Raw genomic sequence first — 23,123 nt, 5'->3', positions numbered from 1 at the left:
ACCAGCATTCAGGGAACCAGCACAGCCATGAGATATATTACAGCAAAGATCTTTTTAATGGTCCCAAACATACCCACCAACTAAGAGTACACTCATGTAAAAGAAAATTGAAGAAATGACAAAAGGGGGGAAAAAATCAATCACATCTAGAGTTCCACTCAATCTTTAATCAAGACGGGCTTACAAATTTTCCAAAAAATCTGCAGTTTCAAAGGGCAAAAAAAGGGTAAAACTAACTCTTCCCCCTAATGAGGTTTTAAAAACCTGTTCAAGTGCGACTGAAAACGTCCTGAACATTTAAAGGCAGGTCTCTTTTTTCATTTTAAAAAAGGGAGAGGAAGAGAAGAACAGAACAAGAAGAGGAAGAAAAAAAAACGAGGAAACCGCTGGCTTTGAAAGAGGAAGAACTTCCGCTGAGCCACAAAGACAAAGAAGACATCAACTATGAGAACCCAGACTGCTCTGCCCCCAGAATTTTGTCAGGTTCCAAAAACAAAAACAGAAAGAAGCGTAAAAAAATCAAAAGGGGCAGAAAAAAGGGTTAGAGGAAGGAGAGAAGGAAATGGAGAATGGAATCAGCGAAGGTGAGCGGTGGTTCAGGATTGGCTGACCCATTTGGGTCATGTGACGTCCTTCCCTGAGAGGGGGGGGGCAGTGTGTCCTGGTCCGAGCCTGGGACACTTTATAGGGCACCAGTCTCTGTGAGTGTGTGTGTGTGTGTTTTACCCCCCAGTACTTTTAGCTTTGATGCATTTCTTCTAACTCCTTTCAATCATTTGTCCCAACCCTGTCTTATCTCGCTCTATTTCTGCTCCGAGTCTCTCTCTTGCTCTCTGTCTCTGATTGGCACTTGAAGTCCCACGTGGACACGTTTTCCTCTTCGCTCCGAGACCGATTCTTCTTCCTTCTTTCTTGCTCTCCCTTTCTCCGTTTCCACATGGCAAACCCCTGCTTGGACTCCTGATGGGGGTTTATGGGGGCAGCAGTCATTCTTTTAACCATTCATTTGTTTATTCGTTCATTTTGTTGAATTCTGAGTTCTAGGCTGAGCACTGAAATGAGTTTGTAGATAAGGCTCCCTCCGAGCTTCACCGTGCCAATCGGGCAGGGGAGTGTTTTAGGAGCTGAGCTTTGATTTCTTGGAAAGCGGAGGGCTCTCCGCTTTATTGTCCGAATCTTCTTCATCCTCGTCGTCCTCGTCGTCGTCAGGATAGTCCACAAGTCCCACCAAACCGCCCTAAATGGTTACCCAAAAAAAAAAAAGGTCATAATAATTAAGCAAAGTTGTCATATGAAGACCTACACAATCTCTATGAATGTGATCAAACAAAACATCAAAAGAATTATTTCAGCCACATTACTAACACCACCTGTGTACAATTGTGTAGGTCCACTTTGTGCCACCAAAACAGTGGACAGAGGTCAGCATGGGCACGCCGACAAGTCTGCAGCTACACCGTAATCTTCGATGCGCTGTGTGTTCTATCATAGCCAGGATAAACTTTTTCCTCAGTTTGTGCTACAGTAGCTCTTCTGTATGATCAGACCAGACAGCTTAGCCTTATGCTCCTTACTCTCCTTATGCACATCAATAAGCCTTGGACCACATTTAGGAGGTTCTAATAACTGCATACTACATTTGGACATTTCCAATGTCTTTTAGAACTTTATGCCTATTTTTCAAGTACTGACTGTTCATTTGCTGCTTAATATATCCCACCTCATGACAGGTAAGAGTGTAACAAGATACTCATGCTTTTCACTTTACCCGACAGTGGTTTTAATGTTGCGGTTAATCGGTGCATAATCAGAAGGCTTTCGCATATTTATGTGAAGGAGAACGGAGGAAAGTTATACGACAGTTATACGAAACAGAGCTTGAACTACACTCCAGGATTTCGACATCTAAAGAACGTTCGGCTCGTTTTTTTGTGAAGAGCCTGTCTCCAGATTGATCCTTTCACCCATCAGTAATTGACTGAAGTGTTATTCTGATATAAAGACAACACCTTTTAATGCTGTTTGTTCACTTTAATTATATGGAGCCACATGGACAGGTTGTAAATTCACTTTGAAGATCACGACATAGAGAAGCACTTCTTATTTAACAAGACTCATCTCACAAGTGTCTGGACCTGCAGAACAAACACTGTCAAAGTTGAAAGTAAAAAACTATTCTGCATTTCCTTGGAGACCTTCATTCCAACAGCACCTATGAAGTGATTTAAAGCTTTGAATTATATCTTCTGGCTTGGGCCACATCCCAAAGTCTTTCCTTTTTGCAATATATTAACAGATAAATACAACAATGTCACGTCGGTATATAACTAAGCGACACACAATTCGGTAATTTACCTTTGTGGTGACAGCTGCCGTGGGCGGAGAGTTCCTGGTCCCTGTGCCAGGGGAACCCGGTGATCCAGGTGAGCCAGGATGCAGTGAGGCTGTGGGAGGTGAAGACAGACTGGGCTTGGTCGAGCTGGAGAAGGATAGCTTAAAACTGGGGCTCTGTCTCCCGGACAAGCTCGATTTCCCTGACAAAACCTCTTTCTCCTCGGCCTCTTTTACTGAGAAACACGACCAGAAGAAGAGATGAAATGAGGGGCTTTTGGGTCATGCGTCCCTTATAAACGTTAGACGTAAAGTATCTCAGCTTGAGTGTGTGGGATATGAAGCTTGCAGGATGAGCTAATACAATTCATTTTAATGCACAATATAACTCCATTAAACATCTTAATAAACACAGTTCAGATATGACATGTTTGCAGAATAAGACTATTTTACACCCCAGAGGTGGGAGTAAGTCACATGTGCAAGTCACAAGTAAGTCTCAAGTCATGAATGTCAAGTAAAAGTCGAGTCTTTTTTAAATATTTGTCAAGCAAGTCTCAAATTTGTGACTTAAGTCAGACTCGAGTCAAGTTATATGACTCGAGTCCCCCATCTCTGCTGGGAACAGTGCACGAATAACATGTCTCGACTACTCCTTTATGATCATTTAAAACATCCGCTGTCATTAACGCTCACTCCTATGACGTGTGGCAATTACAGCTTTAATTGGATTTTAACTTCCAACCTGATGTGTGCTGCTACAGACGGACTCCGGCCATGAAACAACTAACTGACATCCAGTGAAAACTGTCACCACATTTAGATTTACATTGCTAGGCCCCAGAGCCCTGAAGACCCCTGAACCTATTTGCTACAGGGGGCCACATCAAAGCTGACACTGACCGCAGCCACCTAAGATGATATGATATGTGATGGGAAAAAAATTAATAAATAAAGTCTTCCTTTTCTTCATATATTAAAATTATGGAAAGAGCACATCCCTACAGTCCAAGGAGCTGATGTTGAAGTCTACATGCTCTAGTCTAATAGAAGACCCCTTTTCTCCCTTCATCACCCTGATCTATATTTACACATACACAGCAAAAATGACTACACATTATACCTTTAAAACACATTCAAATTCATATCAAGTTTTATTTTTCTATATAAAAATAGTAACGCAAATTGTAGTGCATAGTGCAGTGCAGAATTTATTTACTTATTTTTAAGTTTCGGAATGAAAATTGCACGTTTGTGTAAACATCATTAAAAGTAATTAAGCTATTTGGATATGCTGATCTTGTGTGCAGCACAAACTCAACAGCAATAATAAAAACACTTCCATCCGATCAATAAAACTATTTAGATGTCTAAAATCTTCATGACGAGTTTGATTAATGACTGACTAATGAGGGCAATGTGAATCGCAGACGAGTAAAAGCGGAGGAAGAGCGAGTGATTAGCAGGTGCTCAGAGACGACGTGCTGTGTGGTCATTATTGTGTGCAACCATCGTGAAAAACGGCAACAAAACAACCACGTTTCCGTATCCTTCGGTCTGTATTGTGTAATAATGAGTAATATTCTGTTTTCTCACTCTTACAGACTGGTAAAGTCGCGTTTTAAGGTACAAACTACATACATACATATATATACACCTTAAGACGATATAAGTCATAATTTGAGTCTAGCTACAAGGGACAAGCTGATGGACGCTTACGCTTCTTTCTTTCCATGAACTTGCTGATAGGATCCATCAGGTCCTCGTCATTCTTCATTTTGTCTGAAGGCGGTACCACCGCCTCTCCGTCCTCCAAGTCATCTTCATCATTAAACCACATTTCCTCCTCGTCCTCTAAGGTCCGTGCGTCCCGTCGAAAACGGTGGTTCCGTAAAATTGATCGCATACTGCTAAAACACACGGGGGAAAGAGAATAACGTCTGGTTGCTAGGCAAAAATCACATTATGTGCAAAGTTTAGCAGTTAATACAACGAATAATACAACATATTCATAGTTAAGTGCATTAATTACTCTATATAAACATGTGCAATGAATCACAATGAATATGTTCGTCACACTCTAAAAGTGCCATTATTTTAACACAAAGGTCTTGATCACATAATAAGCTCAGACTCAGACCTGTCGAGTTTCGGGTTGTCCTGTCTTTCCCTCTGCTGCTCATACCGAAGCTTGAGACCCTTAAACGTCTGAACATAGTCGACATCCTCCAGGGCCTTCCAGTAGTTCTCTATGATGTGAGCCGTCAGGGATTTCACGTCCTCCTGCAGACGGTAAATTCAGTTGAAATGTAGTTAGACCTGGTTTTGTATTCAAAAAATTAAAAAAGTGTAAAGATTTGCTCCTAGTGACAAAATTCTACGAAGATTTTTAGAAATGTGGCCGTTTCCCCGTCAAATGAAAGAGAAGATCCTAGTAAAGATAAAAGTTATTCATAAAGCATCTTAACCCTTAAAACAGCTCTTCGGGTCAGAAAGTCTTAGGAGTCGTGAGGAGGACTTTTAAGAAGCTTAGAGTTTCTTTATCAGAGGAGAAAATGGCTGAAAGGTGAAGAGGGAGAAGAAAAGTGTTGTGTACAATATTTAATAATGATGGTGAGTTAAAATAGTGAGATGATACAGATTAGATCATGTAGGGATTATATGTATATGTATATATATTCTGCCGCTGTGGCATTTAGAGACACTAACATCTCAGAAACAGAGGGAAATCCCATAGCGGCAGAAATGATATAATTTGGCGCTATGACATTCCTGCTCTGTGTCACATTTATTACATTAGTAACAGATGTTAGAACATCGTTCATAATCCCTATATGATATAGTCTCAAATAGGAAGGATGGGAAAAGAAAAGAGAACTCCCTTAAAAGAAAACGGAATCCTGCCTGCCATGTGGAGTGTACTCACCACGCGCACATATTCAAACATCTCTATAATGGCTGAGTTGATGAGGTTGTATCGGGAACCGTTGTTGAGGAACGCTTTGACCACTGGCTCAAACAGGAAGTTCCTCATGATATAACGGTTGTAGAACTCATCCTTTAGTCCAACAATTTTCCTCATAAATCGCAAAGAACCTGGACAGCACAATAAGAGTACACAATAACGCACAGGTATAAATGCGTTAATAAACCCCCCTCCGCATGACACAAATTAAAATCATTAACATGCTCATATAATCCAATACTGGCTTAGTCTACAATTTACGGCTTAGACCGTTCACTATTGTCTGTCTCAAATGTACTGTTCTAGAATGTAACTGAGTACTAACACTAACCCCTTCTCTCATTAGAGTTTTAATGTTTGAATTTTAAAAACAATGATCCCTTAACATAAATAAACAGTAAAATGAAGAAAAGTGTTTATCTAGGAGTGTGAGACTGAATGATTACTCACAGAGGGCTAGAAAGGCATGCTGGGATGCAGTGAGCACCAACACTCTGCGCAGGATGTCTTTGTTGATAATATAGTTCTTTATGTGATACGTGTGATGTTCCACACAGAAGGTGAGGAGCTCCACAATCAGAGCCAACAACTGGCATGTCTGGAAATCATCTGCAAAAAGGAACGCAGAGGCTGAGAAGGGAGAATGTTTTGTCTGTAATGGTTAGCTTGGAAATATTTCAACACCACTGATATACAGAATGTTTAAATTTAAAAGACAGCCCACATATTCAACTCGTATTCCAGCTCACTTCCACAGCTCAGTTTGTTAAACGCAGACAAAGTATATTTGGCATTTTCTCACACACAGACAGACAGACAAAGACAGACAGACAGACAGACACACACACAAAGACAGACAGACCGACACACACACAAAGACAGACAGACCGACACACACACAAAGACAGACAGACCGACACACACACAAAGACAGACAGACCGACACACACACAAAGACAGACAGACTGACACACACACAAAGACAGGCAGACCGACACACACACAAAGACAGGCAGACCGACACACACACAAAGACAGGCAGACCGACACACACAAAGACAGGCAGACCGACACACACGCAGACCGACACACACGCAGACCGACACACACGCAGACCGACACACACGCAGACCGACACACACGCAGACCGACACACACGCAGACCGACACACACGCAGACCGACACACACGCAGACCGACACACACGCAGACCGACACACACGCAGACCGACACACACGCAGACCGACACACACGCAGACCGACACACACGCAGACCGACACACACGCAGACCGACACACACGCAGACCGACACACACGCAGACCGACACACACGCAGACCGACACACACGCAGACCGACACAGACACTCACCTTTGCTTGGTTTATCCTCAGTGGTATTGGCCAGCAATGGAGCAGAGAGCACATGCATGCAATGCTTATAGAAAAAACTTAAGAACTCTGTCTTTTCTGTTTTCTGCAAAAGACAAAAAAGGTTTTGATTGTTGAAATGCAACAGATTAGATCCAAAATGTCTGCAAAAAGGAAATGCTGGTAGCATACGAGCACTACAAAATCCGTTACTTCACTGCTAATACACAATGCTAATGCTAAGGTAGAGAGTAAGAAACAATGTACTTACACCAATCAGCCGTAACATTAAAACTACCTGCCTAATACTGTGAAGATCCCACTTATGCCATCAAAACAGCTCTGCCCCCTTTGAGACATCTGAAGGTATGCTGTGATAGCTGGCACCAAGAAGTGGCCACATTGTAGGTGCTTTTGGTGGTAGACAGGCGTCAACATGGATACGCTGACCAGTCTGTGGGTTTGCAGCCCCACAAGCAGCAAGCTTCAATACATTGTGCGTCCTTACAACGGCCTTTCATAGCCAGGGTGAACTTTTTCAGCAATCTGTGCTACAGTAACTCTCCTGTGGGATCAGACCAGACTGGCTAGCCTTCGATCTGTGACCCTGTCGCTGTTTCACTGGCTGTCCTCCTTGGAGCACTTTTGGTAGGTTCTAACCACTACATAACAGGAACATTTCAAGACCTGCTGTTTTAGAGACTCTCTGAACCAATAGTTCAGCTGTCACAATTTGTCCGTTGTCAAAGTTGTTCAGATCCTAAAGCTTAACCATTGTTCCTGCTTCCAAAACACCAACTTGAAGAAACGACTGATCATTTGCTGCCTAAATGATCCCACCCCATGACAGGTCCCATTGTAACATAAGATAACTAATGTTATTCATGTCACCGGTCAGTAGATTTAATGTTACGGCTGATCTGTGTATATAATCCTATATAAACTATAGATGATGCTGATATGTTAATTGACTCACATTAGCAGTTGCCAGCATGTTTTCAGGGTCCACTAGGGTCCTCAGTAGCCCCATTAGCTGCACAGCTCCCCCCAGCTCAGGGTCCGTATCACAGATCATGTGCTCAATGATGAGATTAATCAACAAGATATCCTGCAAAAAAAAAAAAAAAAAAAAGGACAAAAAAGTAAGAATTAATTGATTTGCCAAAAAAAAAAAAAAAATTCTACTAAAAATAATTTTTCCTGCCTGAAACTATGTATTATCTGTTGACAATAACGGTTTAAAAACTACATTTGTATTTATATTAAGAGCTCACTTACATATAAAACCGTTTTGTAAATAATTGTCACGTTTTTCCTGGTTCTATTGGTCTTCCTATAGAAATTTACTGGTACGCCATTACCACTGATTTATTCCCTTTAATCTTCTTATTTGTAGCTTTCTAACCATTATGCCCACATTTACATTTGTTAATGCAGTCAGTTGCTTGTATTTGCATTTAACCCTTCTAAATGACTGATGAATTAATCTGGCAAGAAGCGAAGCGTAAAGGATCTAGAACAGGGGCTGATTTACAGATGGTGGCACGAGAGAAACTGACTATTATAGAAAATCTCATTTGTTTCTAAATCAAGTTCTAACGAGAAACAGTGTGTTTGACAGAGAGACAGACATGATGTCTTGGCTCTGGCAGCTATAGTGTAGGCGGTGACAACACAAGACAGACAGGCGTACGTGTGAACTATGCAGCTCACAAACGCACACAAAGTCATGGCATCACGTATAAACCAGGCTCCTCTGCTTTGTGTTGAGCCGAATCACACCACCCCACCCAACGACTGTTTCGTTTAGAAGCTGTAATTGAGTGTGGAAAGACCTCCTGACTTTTTGGAAAGTTGTGTCGAGAGATGAAATTCTGAAGTCAGTAAAGTGTGTAACGTAAGACTATGTCAAGTAGCGTGGTTTGGAGTCACAGAAAATTCATACGTCCATTCTGGGCTCTCATATGAGAACCCCTGGGCTAGAGACAGGACAGATTAGACAAAGACTATCCATCTATCACTGACAATGCAATGAGCTGTTAAACCGACTTAATATAATGTGCAGAATTTAGAGAACAAAAACAGCATATAACCCAGTCGTATATTACTGCTAAAATAAATCATAAGTCTTTCTAACAGGATTTAAAGATCATCCCTGACCATTTCTCCACTGCGTCTAAGATGCTCTTCCCCAATTTACATTAGAAAGAAAAGGGGTTCTCATAATGCCTACACACGAGGAGCTCTTTAACTCTAAAGTAAATTCCACAGACCACCTCACCAGAAAATGGTGAGTTGTGATGTCCGGTTCTTTTATTAAAATAAATATATAAACAATGAATCACTCTGAGATCAGAAAATAATAATTTCTTATTTACTGATATTAAAAGAATAATAAAGCACTGGAAAGGGTTATTAGAGTATGCCTCCATGAACAATTTTATATGCATGGGCAAATGGGGTGATCAGTGGCCTGTGTGTGTGTGTGTGTGTGTGTGTGTGTGTGTGTGTGTGTGTGTGTCACTCACATCATCATTCTGCTGGGACTCCTGCATGACAAACTCGCGCACCATAGAGGGGTTGTACTCCACCAGGTAAGAGAAGATATCTGTTGCTGCACCCCGCACGTGCACATCATCCATCCCCTGATCGATAGCAAACAAGCTAAACTCAAATACGTTTATACGTAATACACGGTAATACGTTTCTTACTAACGCAACCCCTACATGGACACCATCCGTAAATAATCACTGCAGCAGTACTTTATTTTTAAAAGATATTATTATTGTCAGAATTACAGACACAGAAATACAGACATGAGTACACAGAATATTGTGCCAGGTAGTAAGACATATAGAAAGAAAGACAAGCAGAAAGAAAGATGTGCAGAAAGAGAGAAAGACGTACAGAAAGAAAGAGAGAAAGACGTACAGAAAGAAAGAGAGAAAGATGTACAGAAAGAAAGACAAACAGAAAGAAAGACGTACAGGAAGAAAGAAAGATGAACAAAGAAAGACAGACAGAGATACAGAAAGATAGAGACAGAGATACAGAAAGAAAGACAGACAGACATACAGAAAGAAAGGAAGAGATAAAGACGTACAGAAAGAAAGACGTACAGAAAGAAAGACGTACAGAAAGAAAGACGTACAGAAAGAAAGACGAACAAAGAAAGAAAGACGAACAAAGAAAGAAAGACGAACAAAGAAAGACAGACAGAGATAAGAAAGAAAGGAAGAAAGACAGACATACAGAAAGACATACACACAGAAAGAAAGAAAGACTACACAGCTTTCGCTTTGCAAACACTAGATTCTTCAAACTTGTACACAGTAATCAGGATCAAATCATATACGAGATCTTGCATGAACAGGTTCAGACTCACCAGTATAACTTCCAACGCTGGCAGAATTCCCATGTTGGAGAGGGTCTTGAAGAACGCATCTCTGTTTTGCGGCTGTAGAGTCTGCGAGAAGGCGCAGAACTCCTTCAGAAAATTGACCTTCAAGACAAAAAAAAAAAAAAAAAAAAAAAAAAAAAAAGGTAGCAGGTTAACAACAAGGGAGGGTTAAGCGTGCAATACTGCTGTTATACAGATGCTATAATATCAGTGAAGATCTCGTCGTCATTACCAGTTCTTGCCGTTTGTCGTCATCTGTAGCTTCATCCGTTAGTTGTGCAAAGAGCTCTGTAAGAAACTTCTCATCGTCCTGAAAATAAATTTAAAAAATAAAACAAAACAGAACTATGAAGCGGAGAGAAATCGAATATGCAAATATTATTCCTGGGTTCAATTTGGGGTGTCGTGTCACATAGCTGTATGGGGTCCATAGCCTTAACCACGTGACGGATCACATCAAAGCAGGCAAACGGCTACAACATGCACATTAGAGTTTAAGGTCTGGTGTTTTGAGAGTTGCTCAGTGAATTGAAAACTGAAGTAAGGCCGGGGGATATTGCATCCAGAGGTTTTAGATTTATTTGAATTTATGAACGATTCTTCGTCACATCATATTATAGACAACCAGAAACACCTCCCTGCCTAAGCCAGTCTCCTGAATGCTGGCTGACGCAGAGAATCGCAGGAAATGTGTTGAAACTGAAAGCGCACACAGATCTTTCTTTAAACCGTCTCTCTGCATTACAACAATCACACACAATTATCCTCGTTGCTGATATCTAGCAACATTTTCTATTTGTGTGTGTGTTAGAAAATGTTGCTAGAGATCAGCAATAAGGATAATTACATTTTAAAAAATCGTGCAAATGCCTGAATGCTAAATGTCTTCTGTGTTATAAAATTATGCAAATTATTCAAATCCAAATACTACATTCATTCAGTCAGTCCGCAATTTTTGCCAAAAGCGTTTTTCCATGTTATTAAATTAGTGGTGTTTAATGAAGCATTTTGTGTGCTTATTTTTAGGAAACTGATTATTCTTTTTTCTTTATTGTCAACGTGTGCAATTATAACGTCTAATTATTTTAACGTCTATAAACCAAATTCAGGTATTACAGTCACGCACTGCTTAAGCATTTACCATTAACTGAGTGAAACGTCATGAACCACATGAAAAGAAAAAAGCACAAGAGATCGGACATTATCCCACAGGTTGGAATCACCCAGAAGCACTATATTAATGTCTGAAATAAAATGGGTTTTGAACATCTTGTTCTCAGAAAAGGGTCCAAAATGTGCATCTTTTGCAAAATAACCTATGGACAAATAAACTGATACAGAATTGTACCGTCTAATTGAGGTTCGCTCTATACGGAGCTCGATGGAAATCTCCCTGGGTTTCCATGGGAACCAATGCCATCCTGTCTGAGGCATTATATTACAACACCACTACAGGAGCCTGCTTTAAAAAAACAGATTGTCCGTTTTTTTTTCTTTTCCAAATCATCAAATAACACCAGAGACACCACACTTATTTCCTTCTGAAAGATCCAATCAGCTCCATCTGGCTTCTCTGATTAAACATATGGACAAAGCCACATAAAGCATATTAATTTGTTTGAACGGTCTGAATCTGTTCAATGTATGCCTTGGAGTTTTATCCCATCCCCCAAACACACATTTACTTAAAAATTCAATATAAAAAGCCAAAATTTAAGAAAGAAAACGCAAACACCACGTTGTGGGATGCAAACGGGAAATATAGAAAAAAATCAACCTAATATCGACGACTCATTTATTTATTTTATATATTTTTGATTTGATTTCTACCCGACTAAAAATCAAAAATGAACTTTTCCACCTTTTCAGGTTAGAAAGGAGAAAACAGAAGGGGAGTGTAAAATAAAATAGCTGTCTAATGTCCACATAGCTGACAATTTCCCCTGTTTACACTGAAGGATTGTGCACTCTGATAGATTTCTGCATTTAAACAACGCCATTTCAGCCACAATTTCACATCAATAATATAGTTAACTGATTTGTCTGTATATTTATCTAACTTTAACCAACATGCATTAAAAGATTTTATTAATGAACTCAAACGTTGTTCATTTACTGTGACAGAAAGCAGAGATGCTCGTGTAGGATTCAGAGAAGTGATGAAGCTTCCAGCTCCCATGTTAAAGGGTTCAGAACGTCTATGCAAATCAATAACGCATACCAGCGTATTTCACTGTTAAAGTCTGGTGTATATAGAACAAGAGGAAACGTCTCAGTGTCTTTTCAACGTAAATTAGCATTAAACAATTAAAAAACATGATATCACTCAAGCCTAATATGCCGCATTATTCCGGCTTTGGTATACACTGTATACACCTACAGAGTATTTCTGCAGCATTGTACAAAGTCCAGTAACTCCGCATGACAATCGTAACACATATTACACAAACTAAAGGTCCTCACAATGCAACTGAACTGTCGGTTCGCTTGGACATGGACTCATGGATTCATAACAGCTAACAGTTACGACATAAAAGACGACATGCAAAAATGACTATTATATTTAGTCCTGAGTTTATCGCAAATTATTATATAACTGCTGTACAGAGCTAACCGGAGAGAAGCATTAAAAACCAACAGTAGCTGAAAACTAAAGGACGAGATCTCTTTTTCCCCTCCCTGGTAAAAACCACAAGACAAAAAAAAAAAAGCAAGACAATACAAACTAAAAGGCTTGCTGTCATCACTATGTGGCTGAAATCTATTTTCATAAAAGGCTTGTGAGGTATGCTTTTATAATTTTATATGTTAAAAAAAAAACAGTATTTATCCGCTTATCCGTTAACATTATGTGTAAAATCTAAGCATACTTCTGATTAAACTTTTTTCATATTAACAACTTTAAAAATACATGTAAAAACACATCCAAAATACATATAAAATAATCATCAAAAACATCGCTGGATATTGCGACAATATCATTAATTAGTGGTGATTGCTACGTAAAGGACACTAATACTATCTCACCTGCTTCTTCTTCCGTACTAATTTTGTCCTGTAACTTGTACATCATCGTCTGGCATAGACACGTATATGAGGTGTCAATAGCTTGTTCAGTAAAGACGTGTTATGATATTTATAAGCGATTGTATTTACGTTTTTCCCCGATAAGGATGACGGAATGTCCCATAAATTCCCACTGAAATATGTTGACAGAATCTCAGAATCCCGGTTTAAGTCTCACACACCATTGTGAACAGAGCTGAGGACCTTTGTCTCTCCAGCTCTCTCTGTCACTGTAGCTGAGAAGATGTGCAAATGCTCAGCGCAAATGCTCAGCACAATGCTCAGCACAAAAAACTGTTATGTGTATTCTGGTGACATCACATAAGGTCACGTGATGTCACGTGCAAGTCAACGACCAAAATAAGAGGAATCTGTAAATTACAGCAACATGAACATGAGACATATCAGAATGCGCCGCACAATGAGGAGACCCAATTTGTACTCATGCCTTTAATAGTATTGTCATCCTATCTATACTCTCGCATCCAAACGTTTTGCCACCCAAAAAAGTATTGGCACCGTGTCTGTCTATTTGGGAACAAGTTTGCCACAGCAAGCACCACTCACCTCTTCTTCAGATAATGATCAGATGAAAGACGTTTTCCTATGACATGCTATACCTATTGCCTCCATTATGCAAGTTTTTTCTTTTTTTTTTTTCTTGGGTGAGTGCGTCCGTGATTTTGAGGAGGTGTTATTGAGACCCACCTGAAGCATACCGACAATCTCCACTTTGTTGAAGAAGATGAATGAGTGCAGGGTAGAAAGCATGTTTTCTTCAAACACAGAAGGTGTAGGCAGCACCATGTCCTGGATGTACTGCACACGGTATGTCTGGTGGATCTTCTGGCGCAGCTCAGGGTCTGTGATGGGAATAACCTCCTTAAAGCGAGCTGTGGTGGTAAGGAACTCACGATGGCGGCGTGGCTGTGGCAATGCCGGATCAAATTCCAGGCATCCGATCACGTCCATGATACACTCATCGGAGAACATAACCTCGAATAGAGCCGTGCGGTTTAGAAGAAAGATACCCTTGACAATGTCATACAAGTGGTGCAGGCCCTCACGATTCTCCAAATCCTCACACACGCGAAAAAGCTCCAGCAGCTTGCGGATATAGCCCTCGTTCTCCAGCGCTAGCGCCAGCTTCTCACGTCGCAGCGGAGATGGCAGTGAAGATGCCACCAGCTCAGCCACCTCTTCCAAGCGTGAGAGCTCGCAGGGAGGCAACTCCAGACCAGGAGAGGACATGTCCTCAAAACGCTCCTCCTCTGATTCATCGATCAGCTCCTGGGTGATGTCCACCGACGGGTCCTTACCCTGAACCTGTAGAAATAACAAGACAATCAAGCCACATAAATAGGGATGCTCCAATCCAACTTTCTTCTATTTTTTCTTATCATGTCAGACACTGAACATATAATGTAACAAAGACAAGTTCTTTCAAGCAAAAAGCATAAGCATGAATGATTAAGTTTATTTGTGTGACCTTTGTTATTTCAGTAAATATAGTACATGTTCATAAAAGGAGACATAACTGTCAAATTCAGTCTATCAGTAATCCAAAAATCGTTTTACATTAAAAAAAAAAACAAACAAAAAAAATAAGCTTTTAATGTTTAATGACCCCGCAACCAAAGGAAAAGAATAGGTGTGGGTGCTCAGATCACCTGACATATCTTCTCCCAGATCTCATCACAACCAGCTTTCTCTTGAAAACTGAGGGCCAGGTCATAGTTTTCTGCTTCAGACCAAACAATCAATGTGTCCTGCAAAAAAAAACAAACAAAAAAAAACACAAAACAAAAGTAAAAGTCCCCATTTGTGCTGAGTTTGCACAGCAGACTGAATGCTAAACCTCATGGTGGTCCTGGTTGTAGCCTTAGACTACTTTCACATATATATGGTGAAGTCTGTCTGAATTTAACACTGGTGGGTTTTTTTCTCTTTCAGAGGATAAGACAACTGCGACCGTCTGAGCGAGGTGGTCTCAGTCCATTTTAAAAAAAAGTGCAATTCAGTTACGGAAAGAAAGTGTTTGTCTAAGAAAGGACCAGATTGCGAGAAATGAACCAAACACGCAAGAGATTCTGGGTTGTGCAACATTTTTTGTAGATGCAAACAAACTGATCTACTGAGCTACAGGTAAGTAAACAGAGAAAATAAACGCTGAATATGACACATTTTTAACTTGACGTGTATTTTAAGTACCTGCTATTTAACACGGGCTCTGGGTGATTTTTATTTTATAGATATCTAAGCACATTTGATACATTTTTTTTTTCCTAAAAGCCCCTTAAATCATTTCTGTGCAATTATGTTCAACGTAAATCCAACAGAAACAAAAAAAAAAAGAATCTCGAAGTGCAAAAACATTTTTTATTCTGCTTCTGCACATAAATACAAAACAAAACAAATACAAAACAAACTCACCTGCTGTTTTTGATATGCTGTATTGGGGTTGATTTTTGACTCCAGCAACAGAGACCCTGTGAAAAACAGACGTGAATGCGTGACACTGACTGAGAAATCTATTCATTTAAGGGGCTTCAAGGATCGGACTGAACTTACCGTCGCTCTCTGCCCTCACCAACAGAGACATGCCTTTGAGCCTTTCGACATAACCGGAGGATACGTGCCCTGTTCCCCGGTCATCCCACTGCCGGTCTTCATTCAACGTGTAGACCTTCACTCGTCGCCGAGTGTCAGTCATTCTTGCGAGTCGACTCTTTAGCTTCCTAGCTTTGTTTGTCCTTGATACAAACGATCAATCCCTGAATCGGATTCGTCCTCTTGTTAGATTATCCGTTGCACAGCACGGACCACACTGGACATTTATTTACACGCTACCTGTTGTCACGTTAATGACGTGCGGCGCTAACGCTAACTAGCTGTGTACTGACACTTAGCCACAACATAGTCGTTTAATTCTCATCCAAACGTGGATAACTTCACACGTTAAAGTCTGCCAGGCTTCGGGTACGTAAAGCGACAACTCGTATAACTCAGCAGGTAGAAAAATTTTTACATATATGTTTATAATTTTTTAAACCGCCCTCTCTCGGATCCGATAACCGCTACGAGCAAACGGAGCCCAAACACCAGTTAGCTAGCTGTCCTAGCGAGTCAGCTAGCAGGCTACGTGCTAGCGTTCAACATTCTGATTCTAATGAACGTCTAAACGATTGTAAAAGAATATTCAAAAGTGGTACCGATACCTTAAGGGCTCATTGTGAACACGCTGTGTTTGTGCGGTGTTGAACGAGCCACATACGGAACAGTGTTTTCATTATATTCGAGTCTTAGCAGCTTTAGCAGCAAAGCTATATTTTGGCTAAGTGTTCCGCCATGTTCTGGCTGCGGGCCGTAGAAGGACCTGCTTCTCTTCTCACACACAAACGTACATTACAAAACGTAACTGGTCGAACGGGAGAACTCTTCCGACTTTCCGGTACTATAAGCGTGTAACGTAGACGCTGTACACCATCAAATAACAACGTATATACAGAGAGCAACGATTAGCCCAACTGTAAATGTTCGGCCATCTTGGGTCCCCTCAGAAAGCCACTACAGGGTTTCCTTCGACGAGAGAGCAGGGGCGGCCCGCCACAATTTAAAGGTACAGTACATTATTACAGTACATTACATTACATATCACGAGCGGGTAAAAAAAAAAAACCCGCCAACAAAAGAAAACAAAGAGAGAAAAATAAACAAATAAATAAAATGAAGGACGGACAACAAAACATACATGGAAGCTTTTGATCCGCTTTTTTAGTGGACCTGATATTTCAGTTGCATTTCAGATACATAAAGCCTGCTGTGCTCTGTTTTTAAATCAGGAATAAAATAAAAGAAATCACTTAGATACACAATTCATTTAAATCAAAGTTGTTTATTGTAATAAATGGCCAAAAAAAAAAATAATTAAAAAAAAATACATAGCTGGTCAAAAGCAAACGATACCCATTGTCGTTACCGTTTTATAAAACTGGATAAAGTCATAAGATTACAACAAAAACAAATCCACACAACAAAACTGAACCCTTGCGAACAATAAGCTTTCGTTCGAACCACTTTTCAGAACATCGTGGATTAAATCTGAAGTCGACATGTTGGACAAAAAGAGATGTAGGCATTATTTATGAAAGTTTTAATGTTTACAAACAAGAGGAGTCTTAACGTGTCGCCGGCTCGGACTAGCTTGCCCGGTAATGCAGCGTAGATCTGATCAAATGAACATATTTTCGGGGTGGATGAGGGGAATAAAAATCAGTGCAACCCACAATGTTTCCTTCAATCTATTTCCCCGCCTGCTGGGCTTGGCGTCTCAGCAAAACGTAGATCTTCTCTTTGATCCAGTCTTTGTTGTATGGCTGGTAGGTCTGTGTGTCAGCCCGGTACCTGTACAAAAACAGTGGAGTCAAGCACAAGTTTTTATATGCAGATGAACTGTTTCAAATATCAAGTAATTAGCCTTTATTTATTCAATTGTTCCAGTTATTTAATCTGTTGAACTGTCGATTGTGACTGGTTAGATTTGTAATAATTTTCTATAATCTGGAAGCGCTGTAATATCGTATCGGACATTTGGGTTTGAGCAAAAAGATGAATGACAACAGATCCAAATTTCAGCTTTAATTTCCTGATACGTGTTAAACATCTTCGAACATTAAAACTTAACATTCTAAGATATCGGAACATGCAACCGATGTGTTTATTATCTATGTGTGCACGGTTAAAATGATCGTTTGAACGTTTAAGAGCCCTGAATGTCTACTTGGGGAGAAAAACTTGAAGAGCCACTGGGCTCAACAATTTGGACTGTCCTGAAAAACAAAGAATTCCAGACAGGGAAAATGTCAGTCAATGAAGGTGTCACAGTCCACCGTTTGAAGTTGTTCAGAGCAGAAATATTAAAATAAGATGAAAACCTCTCATCAGCAATAAGGATCAGAAAGCCAGAATGGGATTCACATAAAAACGCTGAGATGAGCCACAAAAGTTCTGGAGCCAGGATCAACCTCCACCAAAGTGACACAGTCCAAAGTGTAATAAAGAAAGGATCTGTTCATGGTCAGGATCCAAAACATTAGAGCTCATGGGTCAAACACAGTGAAGGTTGTGTCATAGCTTGGGCTTGAATGGCTGCTTCTGGAACATCTCTGAAACCTTTACTGATGATGGAGATCATGATGGAGCAGAATGAATTCAAAAGAAGAGAAATATTCAGTCTGCCAACGTACAGAACAACGCATCCAAATTTATCAGGAGGAACTTCATCATTCAGCAAGACAACGATCCAAAACACACTCCTGAAATAACCAAGGACTTCATCAGGGGAAAAGTAGAAGACGTTTAGACTGGAATATCTAATCAGACTAACCCAGTAACCCAACTTAGCAGCATTTCATCTCCTGAAGTGAAGATGAGAGAGAGACACAAACAACTGGGGAGGAGGAAAGAAGAAGAGGGAAGGGAGGAGGAAAAAAAAAAGCTTCACTCCAAGCTTGGAAAAGCATCGCAGTTTGGAGATGTCAGTGGGCTTGATGCGTTTATCTGGCTTTAAGAAAATAAATTATTATTCACGTCAAGACTATTTTGTTTCTATACTTCTTGTCACCTAAATATTATGCCACGATCAAATTTGTTCAATACATCTATATACAAGTATAAGGAAATTAAATATTCAAATTCTTCTTCGGCTCTCAAGCCCAAAGATTTTCATTGTGATGCATTCTATGGCCTTGCTGCTCCACAGAAATGATAACGTAGAGCTAATTTAGGGGAACTTTTTGGTTGATATGGTGACACTTTCAATAAGGAGAAATGTATTTATAGGAGCAGTTTAACATCAGCTAATTGTCAGGAAAGTGTTCAAAGGAATTAAGATTGAACAGAAGACAGGGGTTGACTGAAAAAAGGTCCTTATTGGTACAGTTTCTTTAATAAATGTGTTTTTTTCTCCACAGAAAGAGACAACTTGACATGCACTCATCTTCTGTCCCCTTAGTGAAAATGTATAAGGAGCTCATCTGTACTGCATTGTCAGTGAACGCTACAAAAAGTCCTAGTCTCAGCGCTAACTGTGGAAATTCAGAATTTATTAAACTTTATAATTTCCTGATTAGCTTGATAAAATACTGCTGAAAAATGATTGCTCGGAGTGGCATCGTTGTCAGAAAATGCAGAAAAAAATAGAGCACACAATTCTGGAGAAACAGCTCAAGATTGCTCAAACTACCACATGCACTGACCATAGTTGTGATTTCTCATCATTAGTAATGGACAATAAAAAGATTGGCACACGTAGCCATGTTACAGTTTAGCAAGAGAGAAAAACATTGTACATGGCCAAAAGGTTTCTAGACACCTGACCATCACATCTTCTCTCAAGTGTGTCACTAAACTTGATAGACACAGTTGTTTAAAATGTTACTGTACAAACCCTGTTCCAGCATGACAACACCCCCATGCACAAAGCAGCTCCATGAAGGTTGAAGGGGAAGAACTTGAGTGTCCTGCACAGAGCCCTGACTCTGATTCAACCCCACTGAACACCTCTGGTATGAAATGGAACTGGAGTCTCAACATATCAGAGTCATCTCACTTATGATCATAAATTTGCACAAATCCACACAGCTACAATCCAACATCTAGTGGAGTATCTTCCGGAAAAGAAGAGAAAAGTGGTGCAACAAGCACACGAGGTCATGATGCTCAACATACTACACAATTTATAGTCCTAACTTCAATGCCTCAAAGGAATCCTTCTTTCTTTTACACAAACACAGATACTTACACTAAACAGCTGAGGTCAGCCAGGTCATCAATGAAATCAAACAGCTGGCTGATGTCGTACGTGATGGACGGGCTGTTGGGGTTCATCCTTTTCAGATGCTCCTCATACATCTTACACACTCCTAGAAAATGGGAGGGGAGGATTTTTATTTTTTTTTATTATTATTTAGCAAAGCTAAAAAAAAAAAAGTGCAAAGTACTCATGTAAACTGTCTATACTCACCCTCCATGCACTCGTTCACAGACTCGTAATCGGCGTATGTTCTCCCCTCTGGTCTTTTGGTTGGCTGAACCAGCAGAATTGTGTGAGACTGAAACCCAAAAGACGCAATTGTGTTGAGATTAACAGCCAAAAAGACGCAATTGTGTTGAGATTAACAGCCAAAAGGACGCAATTGTGTTGAGATTAACAGCCAAAAGGACGCAATTGTGTTGAGATTAACAGCCAAAAGGACGCAATTGTGTTGAGATTAACAGCCAAAAGGACGCAATTGTGTTGAGATTAACAGCCAAAAGGACGCAATTGTGTTGAGATTAACAGCCAAAAGACGCAATTGTGTTGAGATTAACAGCCAAAAGACGCAATTGTGTTGAGATTAACAGCCAAAAAGACGCAATTGTGTTGAGATTAACAGCCAAAAAGACGCAATTGTGTTGAGATTAACAGCCAAAAAGACGCAATTGTGTTGAGATTAACAGCCAAAAAGACGCAATTGTGTTGAGATTAACAGCCAAAAAGACGCAATTGTGTTGAGATTAACAGCCAAAAAGACGCAATTGGGTTGAGATTAACAGCCAAAAAGACGCAATTGGGTTGAGATTAACAGCCAAAAAGACGCAATTGGGTTGAGATTAACAGCCAAAAAGACGCAATTGGGTTGAGATTAACAGCCAAAAAGACGCAATTGGGTTGAGATTAACAGCCAAAAAGACGCAATTGGGTTGAGATTAACAGCCAAAAAGACGCAATTGGGTTGAGATTAACAGCCAAAAAGACGCAATTGGGTTGAGATTAACAGCCAAAAAGACGCAATTGGGTTGAGATTAACAGCCAAAAAGACGCAATTGGGTTGAGATTAACAGCCAAAAAGACGCAATTGGGTTGAGATTAACAGCCAAAAAGACGCAATTGGGTTGAGATTAACAGCCAAAAAGACGCAATTGGGTTGAGATTAACAGCCAAAAAGACGCAATTGGGTTGAGATTAACAGCCAAAAAGACGCAATTGGGTTGAGATTAACAGCCAAAAAGACGCAATTGGGTTGAGATTAACAGCCAAAAAGACGCAATTGGGTTGAGATTAACAGCCAAAAAGACGCAATTGTGTTGAGATTAACAGCCAAAAAGACGCAATTGTGTTGAGATTAACAGCCAAAAAGACGCAATTGTGTTGAGATTAACAGCCAAAAAGACGCAATTGTGTTGAGATTAACAGCCAAAAAGACGCAATTGTGTTGAGATTAACAGCCAAAAAGACGCAATTGTGTTGAGATTAACAGCCAAAAAGACGCAATTGTGTTGAGATTAACAGCCAAAAAGACGCAATTGTGTTGAGATTAACAGCCAAAAAGACGCAATTGTGTTGAGATTAACAGCCAAAAAGACGCAATTGTGTTGAGATTAACAGCCAAAAAGACGCAATTGTGTTGAGATTAACAGCCAAAAAGACGCAATTGTGTTGAGATTAACAGCCAAAAGACGCAATTGTGTTGAGATTAACAGCCAAAAGACGCAATTGTGTTGAGATTAACAGCCAAAAAGACGCAATTGTGTTGAGATTAACAGCCAAAAAGACGCAATCGTGTTGAGATTAACAGCCAAAAAGACACAATCGTGTTGAGATTAAAACCCAAAGACACAATTGTGTTGAGATTAAAACCCAAAGACACAATTGTGTTGAGATTAAAACCCAAAGACACAATTGTGTTGAGATTAAAACCCAAAGACACAATCGTGTTGAGATTAAAACCCAAAGACACAATCGTGTTGAGATTAAAACCCAAAGACACAATCATCAGAACCTTGTAGAAAGCTAACTAGATTTAGCTCTGGCTAAATAATAACAATAATTATGATGATAATAATAATAATGCAGTTAGTGTAGGTTTGGTTATTTTACGGCCATGATTTCATCTAAAAACCTAACGAAAGATCACAACAGTGTGTAAAAGTGATTCCTTACAACCGGAAGTAGTGCGCGTAGGAAGTGAACAGGAAGCCATTTGGGATTCTGCCTGGGACTCGGGCTGTTTGTTAGCTAGCTAGCTAACTTGGGAACTAACGTTTATTTTACAGGCTAGTTAGCAACTGAGCATTGATTACTAGCTAACACAGTTTTGTTTACTGTATATTTCAACAACGTGTTAAAAAATAACTCCTAGCCAACATTTAATCCTCTGTGATCTTTACTACGAGCACGTTAATGCTAGCTGGTGGATTGGTGACGGTTAAAGCACGATGCTAATACATTACATGCTAGCTAGCTAAAGTGCACTTGTAAAACAAAAGCATACCGTATTCTCAACTGACACGACAGACAACATCTACACATTATTCTATATAAATAAGAAAATGCAATGCAAACGAAGTACGTACCATGTTTTGACCTAAAAGTGGCGAAGACAAGCGAGACTGTCGTTAGCGCTTGTAGCTCTTTTCTACAACAGCTGCGAATGTATGAACAAAATAAAAGTCTACTTCCGGCGACAACGGAGTTTACTCGGTTTTCAAAATAAAGGTATCGAACAGGCTGGAAAACAGAAAGAAAACTCAGAGAGATTGGCTTGTGAACGGTATTACAAATATTTATTAATTACCATGTTGCCCCATTTTCTTTCTGAATGAAGATATATAGGCTTAAAACATTAATAATATCGTATAGAATTGTAAATGTGTAAACATTTGTTAACAGGGCTGCTGGTGTAAATAGGCAAGTATGGCCAAGCCTCCTGTCTTTTTTAAAGATCACGAGACATCAAATGTGTATTTATATATTTGGCAGCTGTTTTTTTTCCTATTACTTTTTTATTTTTCAATTTTGTCAATTTGTTTAATTATTTTTATTTATTTATTTATTTTTTGCCTTTTTTGTCTATACAACACTGTACAGTCACCCTCCAAAAGTATTGTAACAACAAAGCCTGTTCTTTTACAAAGTTTGTTCTTTGAGATCAAACAATTTATATAAGAA

General features: G+C 39.8%; 2 protein-coding genes across 3 annotated transcripts; both read right to left on the bottom strand.

Annotated features, from left to right (window-relative positions):
* Positions 1–33: 33 nt before the first annotated feature.
* Positions 34–16,706, bottom strand: smek1 (SMEK homolog 1, suppressor of mek1 (Dictyostelium)). Of its 2 annotated transcripts, none has more exons than XM_060882551.1 (15): positions 15,704–16,706; positions 15,566–15,621; positions 14,803–14,901; positions 13,841–14,458; positions 10,299–10,376; positions 10,052–10,168; positions 9,194–9,310; positions 7,642–7,773; positions 6,669–6,771; positions 5,747–5,905; positions 5,258–5,427; positions 4,472–4,614; positions 4,051–4,241; positions 2,356–2,567; positions 34–1,237 (listed from the first exon to the last, which is right to left on the bottom strand). In XM_060882551.1, exons 1-15 carry the CDS (start codon positions 15,843–15,845, stop codon positions 1,118–1,120), a joined length of 2,457 nt encoding a protein of 818 aa, XP_060738534.1. In that variant the 5' UTR covers positions 15,846–16,706; the 3' UTR covers positions 34–1,117. The 2 variants fall into 2 exon arrangements, with proteins under 2 accessions (XP_060738534.1, XP_060738535.1); XM_060882552.1 differs by having other exon boundaries at positions 4,051–4,238.
* Positions 16,707–17,007: 301 nt separating this feature from the next.
* erh (ERH mRNA splicing and mitosis factor) lies at positions 17,008–22,673 on the bottom strand. The gene is made up of 4 exons (XM_060884154.1): positions 22,529–22,673; positions 20,157–20,244; positions 19,935–20,055; positions 17,008–17,536 (listed from the first exon to the last, which is right to left on the bottom strand). Exons 1-4 carry the CDS (start codon positions 22,529–22,531, stop codon positions 17,434–17,436), a joined length of 315 nt encoding a protein of 104 aa, XP_060740137.1. The 5' UTR covers positions 22,532–22,673; the 3' UTR covers positions 17,008–17,433.
* Positions 22,674–23,123: the final 450 nt, after the last annotated feature.

This window comes from Tachysurus vachellii, chromosome 12, assembly GCF_030014155.1.
Source record: "Tachysurus vachellii isolate PV-2020 chromosome 12, HZAU_Pvac_v1, whole genome shotgun sequence".
Taxonomy (NCBI): domain Eukaryota; kingdom Metazoa; phylum Chordata; class Actinopteri; order Siluriformes; family Bagridae; genus Tachysurus; species Tachysurus vachellii.
This window is presented reverse-complemented; position numbering and strand designations above follow the sequence as displayed.